The 17,289-nt window shown below is 39.0% G+C and overlaps 1 protein-coding gene across 2 annotated transcripts in view; it reads right to left on the minus strand.

The window, feature by feature from the left end:
* The window catches only part of phf2 (PHD finger protein 2), a 41,240-nt gene that overhangs the window by 21,146 nt on the left and 2,805 nt on the right, over window positions 1-17,289 (minus strand). For both annotated transcript variants that reach the window (XM_082533550.1, XM_082533549.1), the window contains exons 2-6: window positions 5,048-5,133; window positions 4,802-4,916; window positions 3,658-3,818; window positions 412-553; window positions 112-298 (exon numbers count right to left, since the gene is read on the minus strand). In XM_082533550.1, the coding sequence (XP_082389676.1) occupies window positions 112-298; window positions 412-553; window positions 3,658-3,818; window positions 4,802-4,916; window positions 5,048-5,133 (691 nt within the window). The remainder of the gene's footprint in view (window positions 1-111; window positions 299-411; window positions 554-3,657; window positions 3,819-4,801; window positions 4,917-5,047; window positions 5,134-17,289) is intronic.

Below are 17,289 nucleotides of genomic sequence, written 5' to 3' on the forward strand. Positions count from 1 at the left end.
TCGCCATCATATGAGCAAAGGAGTTAAATAAATTCCGTGTTTCCTGTCAAAGCCTCAGAATCAGTGCCGAATATATTTTGACTTCCCATCATCCCGACACACTTCTCTAACCTTGAGAACGTGGTACCAGACAGAGGCGCCACCGCACTCGATGTGGAAGTCTGTGTAGCTGTCTTTAACACAGATTAGACAGTATTTGGTGACTTTTGGCTTCCCGAGCAGAGCGTCATCGGGCCAGTAGTTTTCTACCCAAGATAACCGCCGCACAATCTGTGGACTCTCCACTATGCTGTTCATCCTGTCCCAGACAAACAGAAAAAGAAATTAGCACTGTGAGTTTTCCATGCAGCCGGCATCTTTAGAAGCCAGATCTCATTTTTCAAACATTGCCTTCAGGCAGAGAGCTAGTACCTCGTGTCAGAGAACTCCAGGTTGATGATGTTTAATACTTTCTTTCTGTTTGTGCTGTAGTAATAGTCAACAAACTCTTTGAGCTTCATCTCGCTGTCTGTCTGCTTCGTGACATCCACCACATCCACGCTGACATCGGGACCTGAGACAAAGGCCAGGGGTGAGGAAGACATAATAAAACGAGCTGAAGGTAGAGTAACCACCTACAGGCTAAACATTTTCATTAGGCGGAAAACTGTTTAACAGAAAATGTCTGCAGCACAGAGAAGACAAGAAGAACACGCGCGCCCCCTACTGAAGCGCAGAGAGCATTGTACAGCTTTAATCATGTCATTTGTTTAATCATGTCATTTGTTTTAGTTTTAGGTCATCGACTAAAACAAATGACATTAGTCATTCGTTGTGCCAACATTTCCCTCTCATATTCACACACGTGCTGCATTTTAAAGCCACAGCTGGTGTTGGCTTCAATCGTGTTTGTAAATGAAGATGCTCTTATGACTGTTAAAACAGGGGATCTGCACGCTTTGTAAAATGTTAAGAGTAGAAGATCTAATGTCAGCAAACGAAACTTTTCTCAGCAGTGAAAAACGCAGAATTACAGCAAAAAACATTTATAATATTAACATGGATCTCTTCCAATAATAATATGCATCTCCATCCAACAACAAGAAGCCAAATCACATTAAATTTTCTCAAAAGATAATAATCACAATGTTTCATGCAGTGAACTGTTTTGAACGTTTGGAAACAGCAGGTTTGAATGGCTAACAAATGCTATGAGCTACGCTTCAAGACGTGTGTTCTTCAGTTAAAGTGAGTGAAATTCCAGTATTCTTTAGCTGTTACTTAGCACTTAGCTAAGTTAGCTGTTCATTACACCAAAGACAGCTGGCTAACATTAGCTGACAACTTAGCAGTCCACCTTCTTGTTCAAATGTCAATTCTGACATGTGTAACCTGGTGTCAGCTGAAAGGTTAACGCTCAGCCTACACGTTCAATATCATTATTACTGTTAAATTACCTTTAATGTTACTACACTACAGTTTTTTGTTTGCATATTTTTGTTTTGTTTCTCTTTCCCATTTGGTTTTAATCAAGTATTTTGCAAGTACTCACAGTAAGCTTTGTGTTTTCGTTCTCCTTCATGGACTTGCATGTACTTGTCCTGGGCTGTTAGATATCTTTACTTATAATTCTTTTATATGACTTTCAGGACATACTGCAGTATGTCAGCAAGAGCAGATAAAGTAGTAACAAACAGATGCTGTTGTAATGCACCAGCAGCAGTGGCTGATGTTAGAAAAGTAATAGAAAGAGCAATAGCGGCTGCCTCAGTAGAAGTAACTGTGAATGCAGTGGTTGTTATAGAAGGATTAGTACTAGCTTCAGTTATAGTACTGCACTGAAAAAAAGGCCATGTTGGATTTACTTGATTCAATAGTGGACATTGGTTGCACACAAACGTTTTGCTTTGGCAGAAACTTAAACAACTGAGTTAAATCAACTCAACTTATTCATAGTCAATAAACCTGTGCATTTTGTGTTCATGAAACGTGATTGAAACATGTTTAGATGAAGTAAGTTGAGCTCTTGGAATATTTTAATCCTTCACAATTTTGTCATTTTATTTCAACACTATTCAATAACCTTTACCACAGTACTACTTGATCTCTTAAATACTACATGTTGACTTCATATTACATAATGTTCAACAAAGTCTAGAGCATAGGTGTCAAACTCTGGCGCGTGGGCCAAATTTGGCCCGCAGCCTAATTACATTTGGCCCGCGAAGCCATACCAAATTCCTATTAGAGCTGGCCTACTGGTATTATACAGCTAATATATATATTGTTTAGTATTAAGCTTTGGTTGATCCATATTCAGTTTTTCAGCAAAATGTGTTTGAGTTCATAAGAAAAGATTCATTCTTATATCTGGAGGAATAAATATATTTCAATAAATATTAACGTTAGCCCGCGACTTTGTTCCAGTTTTGAATTTTGGCCCACTGTGTATTTGAGTTTGACACCCCTGGTCTAGAGTCTGGTTAACATGAAAGTTGAATGGGTCTACAACAACTAACATCCTCCTATCATTATCCTGGTTGCAGGGGGGCTAGGTTACGAGGCATGGTACACACTGGACAGCTCACCAGTCAATCACATAGAGACAAACAACCGTTCGCATTAACATTTATGGTGAATTTAGAATCACCAATCAACCTAAGCTAACTCTTGTAACTGCATGACTTTTAACTGTGGGAGGACACCAGAATACCCAGAGAGAAATCAGTGCAAACTAGCCATATTGTGGATTTGAACCCAGGACCTTATTACTGTGAGGCAACAGCGCTAACCACCATGTCACCAATCCAGGCTGGACATAAGTAGGAAAGCTATGATTTCAAGGCTTGATGCAGAATTTTCTGTACGTTTTTGTCCTTGACATGTTAAAACACAATAAAAAGCAATAGCATACACGTTCTGTGTGTGTGTGTGTAGTTGTCTGCCTCTTGTAACTCTAGTGATTTTCTCCAAAAGTTGATTCTGTTCATCTGGACGTAGCGTTTTGTGGGAGAAACATTTCGTCACTCATCCCACAGAATGCTACGTCCAGATGAACAGAATCAACTTTTGGAGATTTACTTTCCTGGATGACTGAGAATGCATCAAGACGTTCTAGTGATTTTCCTGCAGTTTGAAATCTCATGTGATCTTGTTAATGTTCATGAGTCCAGCAACTAACCACTCTTACTAGATTGTATCAGGTCATCTCAACAAGAACAAATTAAGTTGTTGAATTTCGTACAGATCCTACATGATTTAATTACGTTCAAGATAGAAACATGAAAATTTTGTGTTCAAATTACAAGGTAGACTTTTTTTAATGTAACAACCACCCAATTTACTTCTTTCGGTTTACCAAAAAAAGTAGAGGCAGCTGTTCGACTTGACTGAGATGGATGCCTTCCTCAAACCACGATCCAAAGCGTGCAAGACTGAAATCCCTTGCAGTGTCGCAAGATTTAACATTGCTATATTATTGACTTACTTCATTCGAACATGATATGAACAATTTAATCTTCCCGCTCTGCACATTATGTAGTTTCTACACTATATAGTTACACTTAACTTTAAACCATGAGGCAATTGTGTTAAATACACGCAAGATGCTTACATAAATCCAAGAGCTGGCCAATCCCTTTTTTTCAGTGTGTATGGTTTGGTGACAGATGTTCTTACCAACATAGTTCTCCACATCACTGATGTAGAAGGTGGGGGCGGGCATGGACATGCCCAAACCGTCTTTCTTCTGAACCAGGATTGGTTCATTGAAGCCGTTCTCCTCCAGGTAATCCATGGTCAGCTGACTGCCACTGAGCTTCACCACTATGTCATCAGCACTAATAAGCACACACAGCCAGATGAGGAGAGAACATCCTTAATGTGCTCTAAGCTGAAGAAACAGAATCACATCTGAGCTCTATGTGAGCAGCATGTGACACTATCTGAAAGCAGGTCTTTGAAATGTTACCAGGCAGTGCCCCCTAGTGGAGTTATTCAAACCCGGAACAATACACGCAATATTCCTTCATCAGTTTGAGTCATAAATATGATCACTTCAATTATAAAGAAAGCTTTACGTTCACCATTTTATCTCATATTATTTAAGTCGAGCCACATATTTACAACACCACCTGAGCACAACACATCTGATGGTCTCAAACACATTAAAGCAAGAAAGTCAATTTGTTCTTTACAATAAACTGTACCAGGTGATGGTCTTATGAAGCTGTGGTTAAAATAAACATGACACACACTGATTTGTTTACACTTTTCACATTGCAAAATCCCATGTGTGATGTTTTATAGTATGAATGCCTGGGTCAGTAGGGGTGTGGCCAGATACAGTCAAGCAATCAATTCAATTCTGTTTTATTTATGCAGCGCTAAATCACAACAACAGTCACCTCAAGGCACTTTATATTGTAAGGTAGACCCTACAACAATACGTACAGAGAAAAACCCAACAATCATATGACCCCCTATGAGCAGCACTTTGGCGACAGTGGGAAGGAAAAACTCCCTTTTAACAGGAAGAAACCTCCGACAGCACCAGACTCATCTGGTTTTAAGTTTTCATTTTCTTTTTCATCTCTTAACGTCGACCAGCTGGTTTCACAGTTTCACTTCTAACCCTCCTTATGGAACTGTCAAGACTGACTTTTCATTTTGTCTGTTTAACAAAGTGTAACCCAAAATAAATTTAAAAGATACAAAAAAAGAACTCACAGAGGCCTAAAGTTTTCTTACTGTAGAGGAAGAACATGAAAAAAGGAACTGTAATGCGATTGTTCTCATGTAAGGAGTTGTTCTGTGTTTTTACCTCGGAAACGTTCTGCTGCGGAGCTCCTTGATGAAGACCTGACTGCCGTTCTGAACAGCTTTGATATCGGTGCTTTGGCCTGTGTCATGTTTGGTCCAGTTCTTTTTCTTTTTCACTAGAGAGCAAACAGAAAGAATCAGTCAGAACTTGACAGCAATCAAATCTAAATTGTTCCAGCAAATGAGAAGATGTGGAATGATCACACCACAGCGAATTTCAATCATTTGAATCAGTGCAACTCCTCACATGTGGATTTGCCGTGGGTCTTCTCGCAGTTTGGACAGTGATAAATATCGATGTCTGGAGCATCGTCTTCATCAACATCGACGCAGCTGAAATGAGAGAGGAAATACTTTTTAATGGCGAGGAACAGCCTTCTGCACATGAACTAAAGTAAAAGTGTGATTGGCTGTGGCCAATGGCTGTGAGGAAAAAGTTTGGGTAGATTATTCATCTTGGAAATGTAAATTTTAAGAATTAGGATTAAATCATCCTAATTCCAAAAATGAAGTACAATTTCAACAACTGGTCTGTTCTTCCACATTATAAAAAACTGCTTGTGCAGCAAATTTAGCTTTCAGCGTTTTCAACTGTAAAAAAAGAGAAGATGGGATAAAATAAATAGTAAATTAAAAAGGAAATTTTTTGCTATTTCATGAGATGTTAACATTAAAAAATGCCAGAATTCCTGATTATTTATCTATTACATACTTAGGTCTATGTGAGGTCATGACATCTCATGGTGGCGTCTTTTTCAGTAAAAAGACTAAAAGTGAAAAAACAGTTAAAAGTAAAAAATTTGAAGCTGCCTTTTGAAAAAACCTGATTACTAAATTACTGAAAAATATTCAAAACTTTTCTTCTGGCTCTTTAACAGCATATGCATATAAATCGATTTTGTATACGTCTACAATAGAATTTGTAGTGACAGAGGAGGAAAGAAAAATCTACACTCCAGCGTGGTCACCAACCAAAGAACATCAGCATGGTCCTTTGAAGTGATGCATGGTCTACGCTGACAGACAGCAGAGGGCCATCAAGACCTCAGGACAGGAACATGTATCAGTAGCCTATAAATATCCATCTACACAGATGCAGACGCAGTCTATATTGTAGCTCTGTGGTTTGTAGCACGACTGTAGTAAAAGGAAATGTTGGTTGAATTAGCACAAGGGCAAACTGCTAGTCGTGAGAAAATGACTGTTGCTGTTGCAAAAGTTGCACTTTTGAAGTGAAGAAAAAAACAAGAGTTTTGCAGCTCAAATGCAGCAAAGGAAAAATCACCAAAACTGAAAGATATTTCAAGACAGCATTAGTGTGGTTTGTTATGATGACAGTGATGCGCAGCTCTTCCCTTCTCTCTCTAACTCCTGCAAGTCCAAATTCCTCCCGTTTGGAGCCGCTGTTCTCAAACTCGGTGAACTGGGAGTTTCTACACAATGTATTCTTTTGACTCTTTGTGGGAGCTCCACAGCTTTACTACCAGGCCCTCTCACATCCACTGAAGTCACACAGAAGAGTGGGTGGGTGTGTTTGGACAGAGGGACACATGGCTCTTCATGACATTTTCACATCAGTGGCTTTAAATCCATACTAAATGTGAAAAGTGCACAATTTTCAGTAACAAAGGAAATTATCGACACGTCTCACAGTGACAGACTGAATTCACACTCATGTTACCTGTTGCTGCCTCAGTTTACAAAGTGATTGTAACAGAGCAGGATGTATTTTTAAACCTGGGTCAGGTCTGAGCTACACCAAAGTTCTTTCATCTCTTTGTGAGTGCTGTATTTGAGCAGTTCTGAAACTGACTTTGACCTTTTACCCTCCTGTGTGAGGCACAGCATTGATGCTTACAATATCATTCTTCATTTTGCCACAGGTTCACACAATTCAGTGCACAGTATGTATCTCACTGTGGTCAAGTGTATACTTAATATAGAATATAAGACAACAAGGATTCCTGTGTAGTAGGGCTGGGCGATATGGCCTAAAATCCATATTGAGGTATAATTTGAAGCATGTGCGGTAACGATATATATCGTGATATATTCTTTTCTTCTATATACCATATTTTCCGCACTATAAGGCGCACTTACAATTCTTTAATTTTCTCAAAAATCGACAGTGCGCCTTATTTATGAATTCTGGTTGTGCTTACTGACCTCAAACCGACTCTATGTGGTACATGGCGCTCAAAAATCTATCTAAAACTGTTTTAGTACGACTTTGCTAAGCTACGAAGCTGCACCGATTGATGGATTGTCAGAGCATGACAGCTATCGCAGTCTCGCAGAGTAATCTGGGTCCAAAACGCCATCCACTTCAGGTCCCAAAGTCTAACGAACACTGCTGCATCACTGAGAGTTAAAAACTGTCTACATTCTTTCATCTTTAATAAAATCATCAGCGTTGCTGCTTTACCAGGTTTAACAATTAAGTTTAACATCCAGGCATCCATGAAAACAGAATTTATTAAATTTAACAGAGTTAGAAGTTAGCAGGAAGTTAGCTCGCTAGTTTCCACCTAAACATGACATACCATGTTCTGACTGAGAGATTTCTGAAAAGATTAAACGTACAGCTCTGCTACCACTTCCAACATAAAAGAAGACAGAAAAATAAACAGCAGTGACTTTTTTAGGGTTACTGAAGTTGGGCTAGCTGCTATATAATGTTGTGCTACGTGATTGCTAGCAACACAGCTATGTTAGCATAACATAAACACAGTGAAGCTGGAGGATGAACACTAACTTTTTTCCACTCGATAAAAGTTAACGTGAGGGTTCCTGATGGTTAGAGACAAATGCAATCGCATGGCAGGAAGCTGTAAATGGACCAAACTTCAGTCAGGAGAACAACTGAGATAATCCATCCACAATACGAGGTTAGTCATTAATATACTGCAACAACATGGGAATAGAGCAGCTGCCAGAGAATTCAACATTAATGAATCAAAGGTAGGGAAGTGGAGGAAGTGCAGTTTTTGGCTTTTCTCATATTCCAAAACGTGTTTCGTCTCTTTGCTTTTACTGTCGCCCGGCATTATTTGGAGATGATATTGTTTGCAGCCGCTGCAATGCTTTCGGCCAAAACAGGCGCAAAAACAGGCGCAGCTTGATGACACCATCAACCCCTACTGTGTAGTGTGATTAATGCAAAGCTATTTTAGTACAAACCTACTAAGGTTGGGCAATATGTAAAATTTTGCAGCCAACAATCGTCAGTCCAATAGCCGACGATAGGTCATATAGTCGCGCACGCGCAGACTTTTCGATGGGCAGAGCAATGTAATCATGCATGGACTTTGTGCGTTTAGAACACAGAAGTCCAAACATGGACAAACTAATTACCAAATTGCACACTGGAGGAGAAATGGACTGTTATCTCAGCGAGATGGTCATAGATGGAGAAGACAATCAACTGGTTTGGTGGAAAATGAAAAACGTTTCCCATTGATGTCACACATGGCACCAAAATATCTGCGTGTACCAGCAACAAGCACACTTTCAGAACGCGTCTTCAACACCGCTGGTAATGTTGTTAACCACCTGTGCACACTGCTAAAACCTGAGAAAGTAAACATGCTTGATTTCCTGTCAAAGAATTCATGCATTTTGTTTGGAGGGAATATTTTACCTTCTTTTCTTGTTTGTTTCAGTAATAATGTAGCTACTTTTTGGATTATTTATTTATTTATTTATTTGAGATGCGCCAAATCGCACAAAAGACTTATGTTTACGTTGGAGATTTTTTTTTTAATGTTTGCTGGAAGAGACATTTTGATTTTTAGCTAATTTGTTGTTTGGTCGAGTGTGTGTCGAGTGACAGATACGTTTTTATTTAAATAAAAGGCTTTTTTTCTGAACATAGGCTACTGCTGTTCTTTTTTCTGTTATGAGTTTGAGTAAATGAATCACTGCTGCATTTGAGTGCACTCCGAGGAGGGTGCCGTTAAAACAGCGCTATTATTTATTTCTGTTGACTGCTTCTGTTGGCTTCAACCAACATTATCAAAAAAATTACTCATGGACAAATAAATAAATAAATGGCCCTTGTAAAAACTATCAACGACAGGGCAGCCCATCAACGATAGTCGATATATTTGTCCAATTGCCCAACCTTAAAACCTACAATAAGCAAACTGGAAATGAGCATAGGGTTCAGTAAAATACTATACGAGCTGCTTCTTATAAAGTGCTTTTCTACTCTACCTGAGCACTCAATACAATATGCCTCAGTCACCCTTTCACAATAGAACTTTTTTCTATGCTTTCAAACTGATATTCATGCACATTCACTTGGGGTTAGTATTTTGCCCAAGGATATTTGGCATGCAGTCAAGGATCAAACCACCAATGTTCCAACTAGGAAGCAACGTGCTCTACCTCTTGAGCTACAGCCACTTGTTATCAAAGTCCCAGACAAGTGAAATGTGTAAGCATTTAAATGGTTAGTAAGAAGAAAAAGACGGTTAGATAAAGAAATACAAAATAATACATTCGTTTATGATTATTTTGTCATGACTTTTTTTTAGTATAACAAACAAAAGCGAGCTACTTTACAATGAACTACACTCTTGAAGAGGGGTGTCCTGGCACAGATTCCAATCCAGCACACTGGAATTGGAAAACGTGAGCATGAATGGCATAAATTTTGGATGTTTCCTACTGATAAGGACCTGACACATGGCCATTCATAAAAGATGAAAGTAATTAAGTTTTAAACAATTAAATAACAGAAACATTACTGGGTTTTATACAGCCCACATGAGACCAAAGCAGGGTGTATGTGGTTCAAGACTAGTTTGACATCCCCATTCTACACACTTTGCTCTTCTGAGTTGCAGAGTAACCTTAAGAAATCAAGCTGAACATATTTAAAAAGCCAGTGATATTCATTTTCTGAATACAAAATGCGTCCTCTCTGTTGTCTTAGTCTTATATATCTTCTAATACCAATAAACTTTTGGACATCTTACTTTATGTGTAATACAGAATGTAGCTCTAGACCCAGCAGTCTTAGCTAATTATAGGCCAATCTCCAACCTTCCTTTCATATCAAACATCCTTGAAAGAGTAGTTTTCAAACAGCTAACAGATCATCTGCAGAGGCTTATTTGGAGAGTTTCAGTCAGGTTTCAGAGCTCATCACAGCACAGAAACAGCTTTAGTGAAGGTTACAAATGATCTTCTTATGGCCTCTGACAGTGGACTCATCTCTGTGCTTGTCCTGCTAGACCTCAGTGCTGCGTTCGATACTGTCGACCATAATATCCTATTAGAGCGATTAGAGCACGCTGTAGGTATTACAGGTACTGCGCTGCAATCTAATAGACTCCAATTTGTTAGTTATGGAGTTCCACAGGGTTCAGTGCTAGGACCAATTCTGTTTACATTATACACAATTCCCTTAGACACTATTATTAGAAGGCAGAGCATACATTTCTACTGCTATGCAGATGACTCCCAACTTTAACTACTGTAATTCATTATTATCAAAAGTCCTAAAAACTCACTGAAAAGCCTTCAATTAATCCAAAATGCTGCAGCAAGAGTCCTGACAGGGACTAGAAGGAGAGAGCAGATTTCTCCTGTTTTGGCTTCCCTTCATTGGCTTCCTGTTAAATCCAGAATTGAATTCAAAATCCTGCTCCTCACATACAAGGTCTTGAATAGGAAGGCCCCGTCTTATCTTAATATCCATATCACCCTATTAGAGCTGCAGTCTGCTCTCAGACTGCAGCTTTACTTGTGATTCCTACTATATTTAACGGTAGAATTATAGGCATAGCTTGCAGCTGTCAGAGCACTCTTCCAGGTTCCAATTTGGATTCAGGAGACAGACACTGTCTCTTTACTTTTAAGATCAGGCTTAAAACTTTCCTTTTTGCTAGAGGATATAGTTAGGGCTGGATCAGGTGACTGTGAATCCTCCCTTATTATGCGGGAATTGGTCTAGGCTGTTGGGGATTCCATTGAGTGTTTCTTCTCCAGTCACCTTTCTCACTATGTGTTTATACACCTCTCTGCATTTAAACATTAATTAATTATTTAATCATTCATCGTTGGCTCTCTTCCACAGCATGTCTTTTGTTCTGTCTCCCTCCCCACACAGAGCACAGCTTTAAATGTTCTGCCACCTGCATGCTCAGCAAATTTCCTCAGGCTTTTATTGTGAAGCAGTTGCAGGATGTGTTGAATTCGGCTTGTGTTATGTGCAAGACTTGCTGACAACTGTTTCTGTACTATGCAAGTCCCCATACATCCAGCTATGTAAAGCCGGTGAGCTTTAGTCCTGTTTGAACTCTCTGTTTAGCTTTAATAGTGCATTTATTTTACCACAGTCAATCCAGCAGTAAGAAGTTCATATAAACCTATTGTACAGCAACTCCCCAGGACCCAGTGTGGTCAAAGGGGGCCTTCCCCTGTGGCTAGTGTGGGAATGACACATAATGCAACTGTGGTTCTAAGCAATGACCACACCAAAACCATGGTTTTAGTTAAAGCTTTAACACAGTCAACGCCAGGACGCACTGATGAAGCCATTCTGTGAAAGAAGACGTTATATCATAAAGCAAACGTTTACAGGTGGCATGTTCTTGAAATCAAGTCTCCATCACCAGCTCGCAGAATCTGTTTTCTTACAGTACATCAAAATATATAAACATATATTTTTATTAGGTAAAGTGTCTGGCGCTGTGAGGATAACATCTATCTAATAAGCAAAAAAAGGTTTTGTATCTTGTTCCATATAATACGTCACACTGAACATCGTCCAACAAAGTGCAGATTTGCTGCAGGGCATGTTTTCAATAAGTTAAACAAAGCTCAAAGTCATCAAAACCTGCTTTTAGTGTTGAGACTTGTTTGCTCTGAGGAAAATTGCAACCATTTGGACTAGGGCTGAACGATATATCGCATTTGCGATAACGGCACAACTCCCGGCACATCATTTTCAGATCACCGCGGAGTTTCGCTGCTCGGGTTAAACGTAATATATAAGTCACTTAGACAACCTAAAAATGTTATTGTTGGGCTTTTTTCAGTGTTTTGTTTGTTCGTGAGTAAATCGGTTTGGCTGAGATTAAAGTTATTAGATTAGATAAAATAAAACTTTATTAATCCCCCGGGTGGGTTCCTCCTTGGTTTTCACACAGCTGACTAAACGTCAAACAGAAAACTTATTAAACAGAAGTATGAGACAGTCGAGAATTTACACCAGTGTCTGGTTATATTTTAGATAGCAAGAAGCAGACGGCCGAGTTTATTAAACTCCACCGAGACAGCGGTGACGCTAATCAGAACTAGACCGTCCAATTTCACGCCTTTAAATTTTAAAGGCGTGTTTGTGTGTGTGTTTATACAATTGCTATTATGTTTGCACTTTATGTGTAATGTTACTGACTGCAGAGATCAGTAAGATGTGTGTATTTTTTATTTATTAGTTTTATTTATTTAATATTATTTTTTAATTGAATGACTGTCTAGTAGTTCACAGATGTCGAAAAACTGAGTGTGGTAAAGCCACTGATTTTGTTTATGTATATTTCTGCAATCTGCACATTGTACTGACTTTCATTTTAATGTTTACACCAGGGTTCCTTGTCAGCACTTTATGCTCAGATGTTTGTAAGCTAAAAATAAACTATTGTGTATGTTCAAATATACTGTTGTGATTGAAGAAGTTAAATAAAAATGTCAGTCATCAATTCATGCATCACCTCATGTCATCATAACAGAGGTCTGTCTTCCAGGAAAGAACAGTTTAAAATTAATGTGATATAGTATTGGCCATACTATATGATGTATTGCTTGTCTTTGTTTAATAATACAGAAGACAAAGACCTTAAAAAATAATCGCATATCACATCGCAATTGCAATATTGGGGCAAAAAATCGCAATTAGATTATTTTCCATAATCGTTCAGCCCTAATTTGGACACCAGTTTAGCTTACTGGGTCAGCAGGCTGCTACCACATGACCAGAGTCTGACCCAGCGCTGCGTCTTCCCAACTATCTCTCTCCGCTTTCCTGTCTATCTCCATTGTTCCTACCCAATAAAGGCAAAATGCCCCCCCCCCCAAAAAAAAGGATTAAAAAGTTTCAATCATTTAAAAAAAAGTGAAAGAGATGGTTTTCAAGGGCATTGGAGGGCTGTGTAGTCAGTGTGTGCCAAGGCAGGGAGCAATGATTAAATACGATAAGTACATGTATAAACAATCATGTTGGCTAATAAGTAATTGCTATTAATTCATCAGATTTCAAAAAGCTGCCAGATAATTGCTAAATTATCAAGTTGCCATACATTCTTTCTTTAATTTATAATGTTACTTTATGCTGAAGACTGCTGAAGCTCCTAACTCATTTCAATGCTCGGTGTTCAATGACAATAAAGATCTAATCAGAAAATGTTTTTTAAAAAGTGGGGAAATAATTATTTGATGTCCTGCTGAATTTGTGAATTTGCTCACTTACAAAGAAATGAACAGTCTACTTTTTATTGTGGCTTTATTTGAATGGAGAGAGACAAAATATCCGCTTAAAAATCCATAAAAAACACATTACATAAAAGTTATAAAATGATTTGTATGTCATTAAGTGAAAAAGGTATTTGAGTAATTGGTGAAAAAAACATTGTTGGCAAGAACAACAGTAAGAACGTCTTGTAGTTGGTCATCAGGCTTCTACACGTCTGTGGAAGGATTTCGCTGCTCTCCTCCTGCGTTAGACTCTCGAAATCCTTTAGGTTGCTTGGCTGCTGCTTGGCAACTCAAAGCTTCAACTCCCTCCATAGACTGTCTATAGGATTGAGGTCTGCAGACTAGCTACGCCACTCTGTGACCTTAATGTGCTTCTTCTTTAGCCACTCCTTTATTGCCTTGGTAGTACCCATCTACGACCCGTCTTCAGTGCAGAGGGAAGGAGGTGCACGTCCAGGACTGAATACTACATTGACTCGTCCACTGACTTCTTAATGCGGTGAAGTCATCCTGTACCCTAAGCAGAAAAACAGCCCCAAAGCACTTGACAGTAGGTATAGTGTTCTTTACATCATACTCTGCTTTTCTCTTCTTCCATAGCTGATGGGCTGAGTTAGTTTCATCTAACCACTTCATTCATAGCACTGAATCATTGAAATGTTCACTGGCACAGGTTCACAGGTGTGTACATGGGCCTTCTTGAGTGAGGGGAGCCTTGCATGCACCGAGAGACTTCAGTCCATCCTCATGAGGCAAGATCTTGTATGGCACTCCAGACTGAGGGTCATTTCATATTTCTTCCACTGTCAAATAATCGCACCAGCAGTTGTCACCTTCTCACCAAGCGTCGTGCTTCCAGGCTCGTGCAGGTCTACATCTTGTCCCTGATGTCCTTTGATAGCTCTTTGGTCTTGAGCTGGTGGTGGAGAGGTTGGAATGGAAGAAATTGATTCTGTGGACAGGTGTGCTTTATACACATCAGCTGAGATCAGGAGTATCTGTAATTGATTGATTGATTGTAATCTGTGTCCCCATGTGGCATACACCCAATCCTGTGGGATCAAATACTTATTTCACTCAATTGCATGAAAATCGATTTATAACTTCGTGACATGTTTGTTCTGGATGTTTGGTTGCTAGTCTGTCTCTTTCCATTAAAATGACATTACTATAAAATTTGAGACTGTTTGTAAGTGACCAAACTTGCAAAGCTGTTTCCCCCACTGTAAACACAAACACATGATTTCCTGATTTTCATGATTTCCTGATTTCTTTCCATATTTGTTAAGATTGTCATACTAATTTAAACATGCGCACAACGATAACACAAGTAAATACAAAATGCATTTTAAAGGAAAAATGATATCCAAATCTACCAGGTCCTGTGTGATAAAGTAAATGCCTTACATATATCTAATCACCATTGATAGCGAGAACTCTAATCAAGTATTTGCATTGACTGGCAATGAGTCTTTCACAACGCTTTGCCTCACTTTTCTTTGTAGAATTTGTTTAATTCAGCCACATTGGAGGGTTTTCAAGCATAAAGGACCTATTTAAGGTCATGGCAAAGCATGTCGACAGGACTTAAGTTGGACTTTTACTAAGCCACTGTGTATTTTGGATCTTTGTCCTGCTGCACAACCCAGTTGTGCTTGAGCTGATGACATTCTCCTTCTAGATTTTCTGGTAAAGAGCAGAACACATGGATCTATTAATTACGGCAAGTTGTCCAGATCCTGAAGCAGCGAAGCAGCTTCAGACCATCACACTACCACCACTATGACTGATAGGATGTTCGCATGATGTTAATAATAATCATAATAATGGATTGCATTTATAGCGCTTTTTGGGGCCCTCAAAAAGCACTATAGTGGAATTGCAATGCGCTTTGCAATTCCACTATTCCTTCACTCTCACATACTGGTGGAGGCAGCTACAGTTGTAGCCACAGCTGCCCTGGGGCAGACTGACAGAAGCGAGGCTGCCATATAGTGCCATGGGCCCCCCTGGCCATCACCAGTAGGCGGCAGGTGAAGTGTCTCGCCCAAAGACACAACGACCGAGACTGTCCGAACCTTCCGATTACAAGACGAGCTGCCAACTCTTTGAGCCACGATCGCCCCATGTTCTTTTATGAAATGCTGTGTTAGTTTTATGCCAAACATCTAAAACCTGAACTTTTGTCTTTTCACTCCACTGACACTAACTCAGGTAACTGACCTTCTGGATGAGCTGTCGATACACTCATGGAGTAATTCTGGTAGGCCAAAAACACACATGTGTCACGGATGTTCCTGCTGATTGCTTTGCTACTTGTTTAAACACACTTTAAATAGACAAAGTTCAACATTGTCCAAACAAATACACTGTGTGCATTTTAGTGGCTATATGAAACCACTAATTATCTTCCCTGTTAAACAATTCATGTTTTAAATGTCGCTCAGTTATGTAACACTTCGCGCTGTGTGTAACTTTGCAAACGCACACAGTGTCAGATTAGTTTTGTCTGCTAGCTAACCCCAGCAGTGCTAGCAGTCCTAGCCTTGGCTTCTTCAGTGCTGGTGTCCACACATCTTTGTGAAGAATGTGGTTACACCTGGTTTCAGTTGCTTGGTTTTATTCCAGTTTGACAGCCGTTCGTTAAAGTAGAATAGAATAGCCCCAGTTAAGACGGCTGTCCTCTGTTTACTTTCCCTCTGCGCATTTACAACTTCACTACACCATGAAAATGCAGAGCATGGTTAATGCCAGTGTTTCACTCATTCACATGCATTAACTCACCGTGGCTGCTGGTCAACGCACAAATTCAACGTAAAGAACGTTTTTGTTACTAATTACCACAAGCATAAAGTGAATTCATGCAGCGCCAAAATAACTGCAAACATCAAGTGGGAAGAACAATTGCTCAAAATTGTAATAAGGTAATATATAATATGTATTACAGTATTAGTTTAAACATTATTTACCAATACCTGATAACAAGTCACATCACAGCCATGTTCAAACACTATTCTCTTGAAATACATATTAACATGTTGTATTTTAATAAAGAATTATCCAGATATATTTGGTTAAGACAGCTTTTGTTACAATTTGACGGACTTTAAATACATAAATGTTGTAGTTAAGCAACATATCAGTTGTCTTGGAAAGGAATGGCCTTGTATAGCATTTTTCAGTCTTGCTGACTCAGAATGTCACAACATCAAACATTTTGTAGTCAGCGCCAGTACGAAGAGAATTAGATGATTTCAGCCATAATTATTTATTAAAATGTGATTTAAGCCACTGACATGGTGTTGGTAGACCATTTGTTTAAACATTATACTCAGTTGACAGAACATAGACTGAGATGTTAGGATGACTGACAGGCAGCCTACTGACAATCCTATAAGACATAACATTAGTTACGTCATGTTAGCTTCAGCATATATAATGTTAACCACTGCAAACATTTTAGCCTTTGGATCATAACTGATTTTACAACAGCAATGACAAGTGTCTCAGACAAAGTGGTAAAATGTATTTCATGATAACAACACAAACTACTTCCTGATATAACTCTTACAGCCCTTCTTATCAATAAATCAGGGCTGTAAGAGTTGTTGTGGCAGCTGCACTAGTTGCGATCTTCAGCTTATAGTTTTTGCTGTTCGATGTGTTGTTTTTTCTGTGCTGGTGGGCATGTTGCATTTTCAGAATTTTGGTATTATTTTATTCTACGTGAACACCCGTCCAGCTCACATCCACGGGTAAGAAGATCCATGGATGGGCAGAGTGCAAACATACAAACTAAGCAGAAAGGACCTAGCTGAGGTCTGAACCAGTTATTTTCACTGTAACAACGTGTTCTAAATCCTTATTTTTACTTTTTTTTCCTTTTATCTAACAACTGATCACCACCTCCTGAGAAAAATATTCCAACTACTGCTTTTTGGATAAGCCATCACCAGCTAGCTTTATCACTAATTGTGGGTTTATTGTAGGTTATTTGCTGAAAAC

The sequence above is a fragment of the Aulonocara stuartgranti genome (genome assembly GCF_965226115.1).
Source record: "Aulonocara stuartgranti genome assembly, chromosome: 5".
Classification (NCBI taxonomy): Eukaryota; Metazoa; Chordata; class Actinopteri; order Cichliformes; family Cichlidae; genus Aulonocara; species Aulonocara stuartgranti.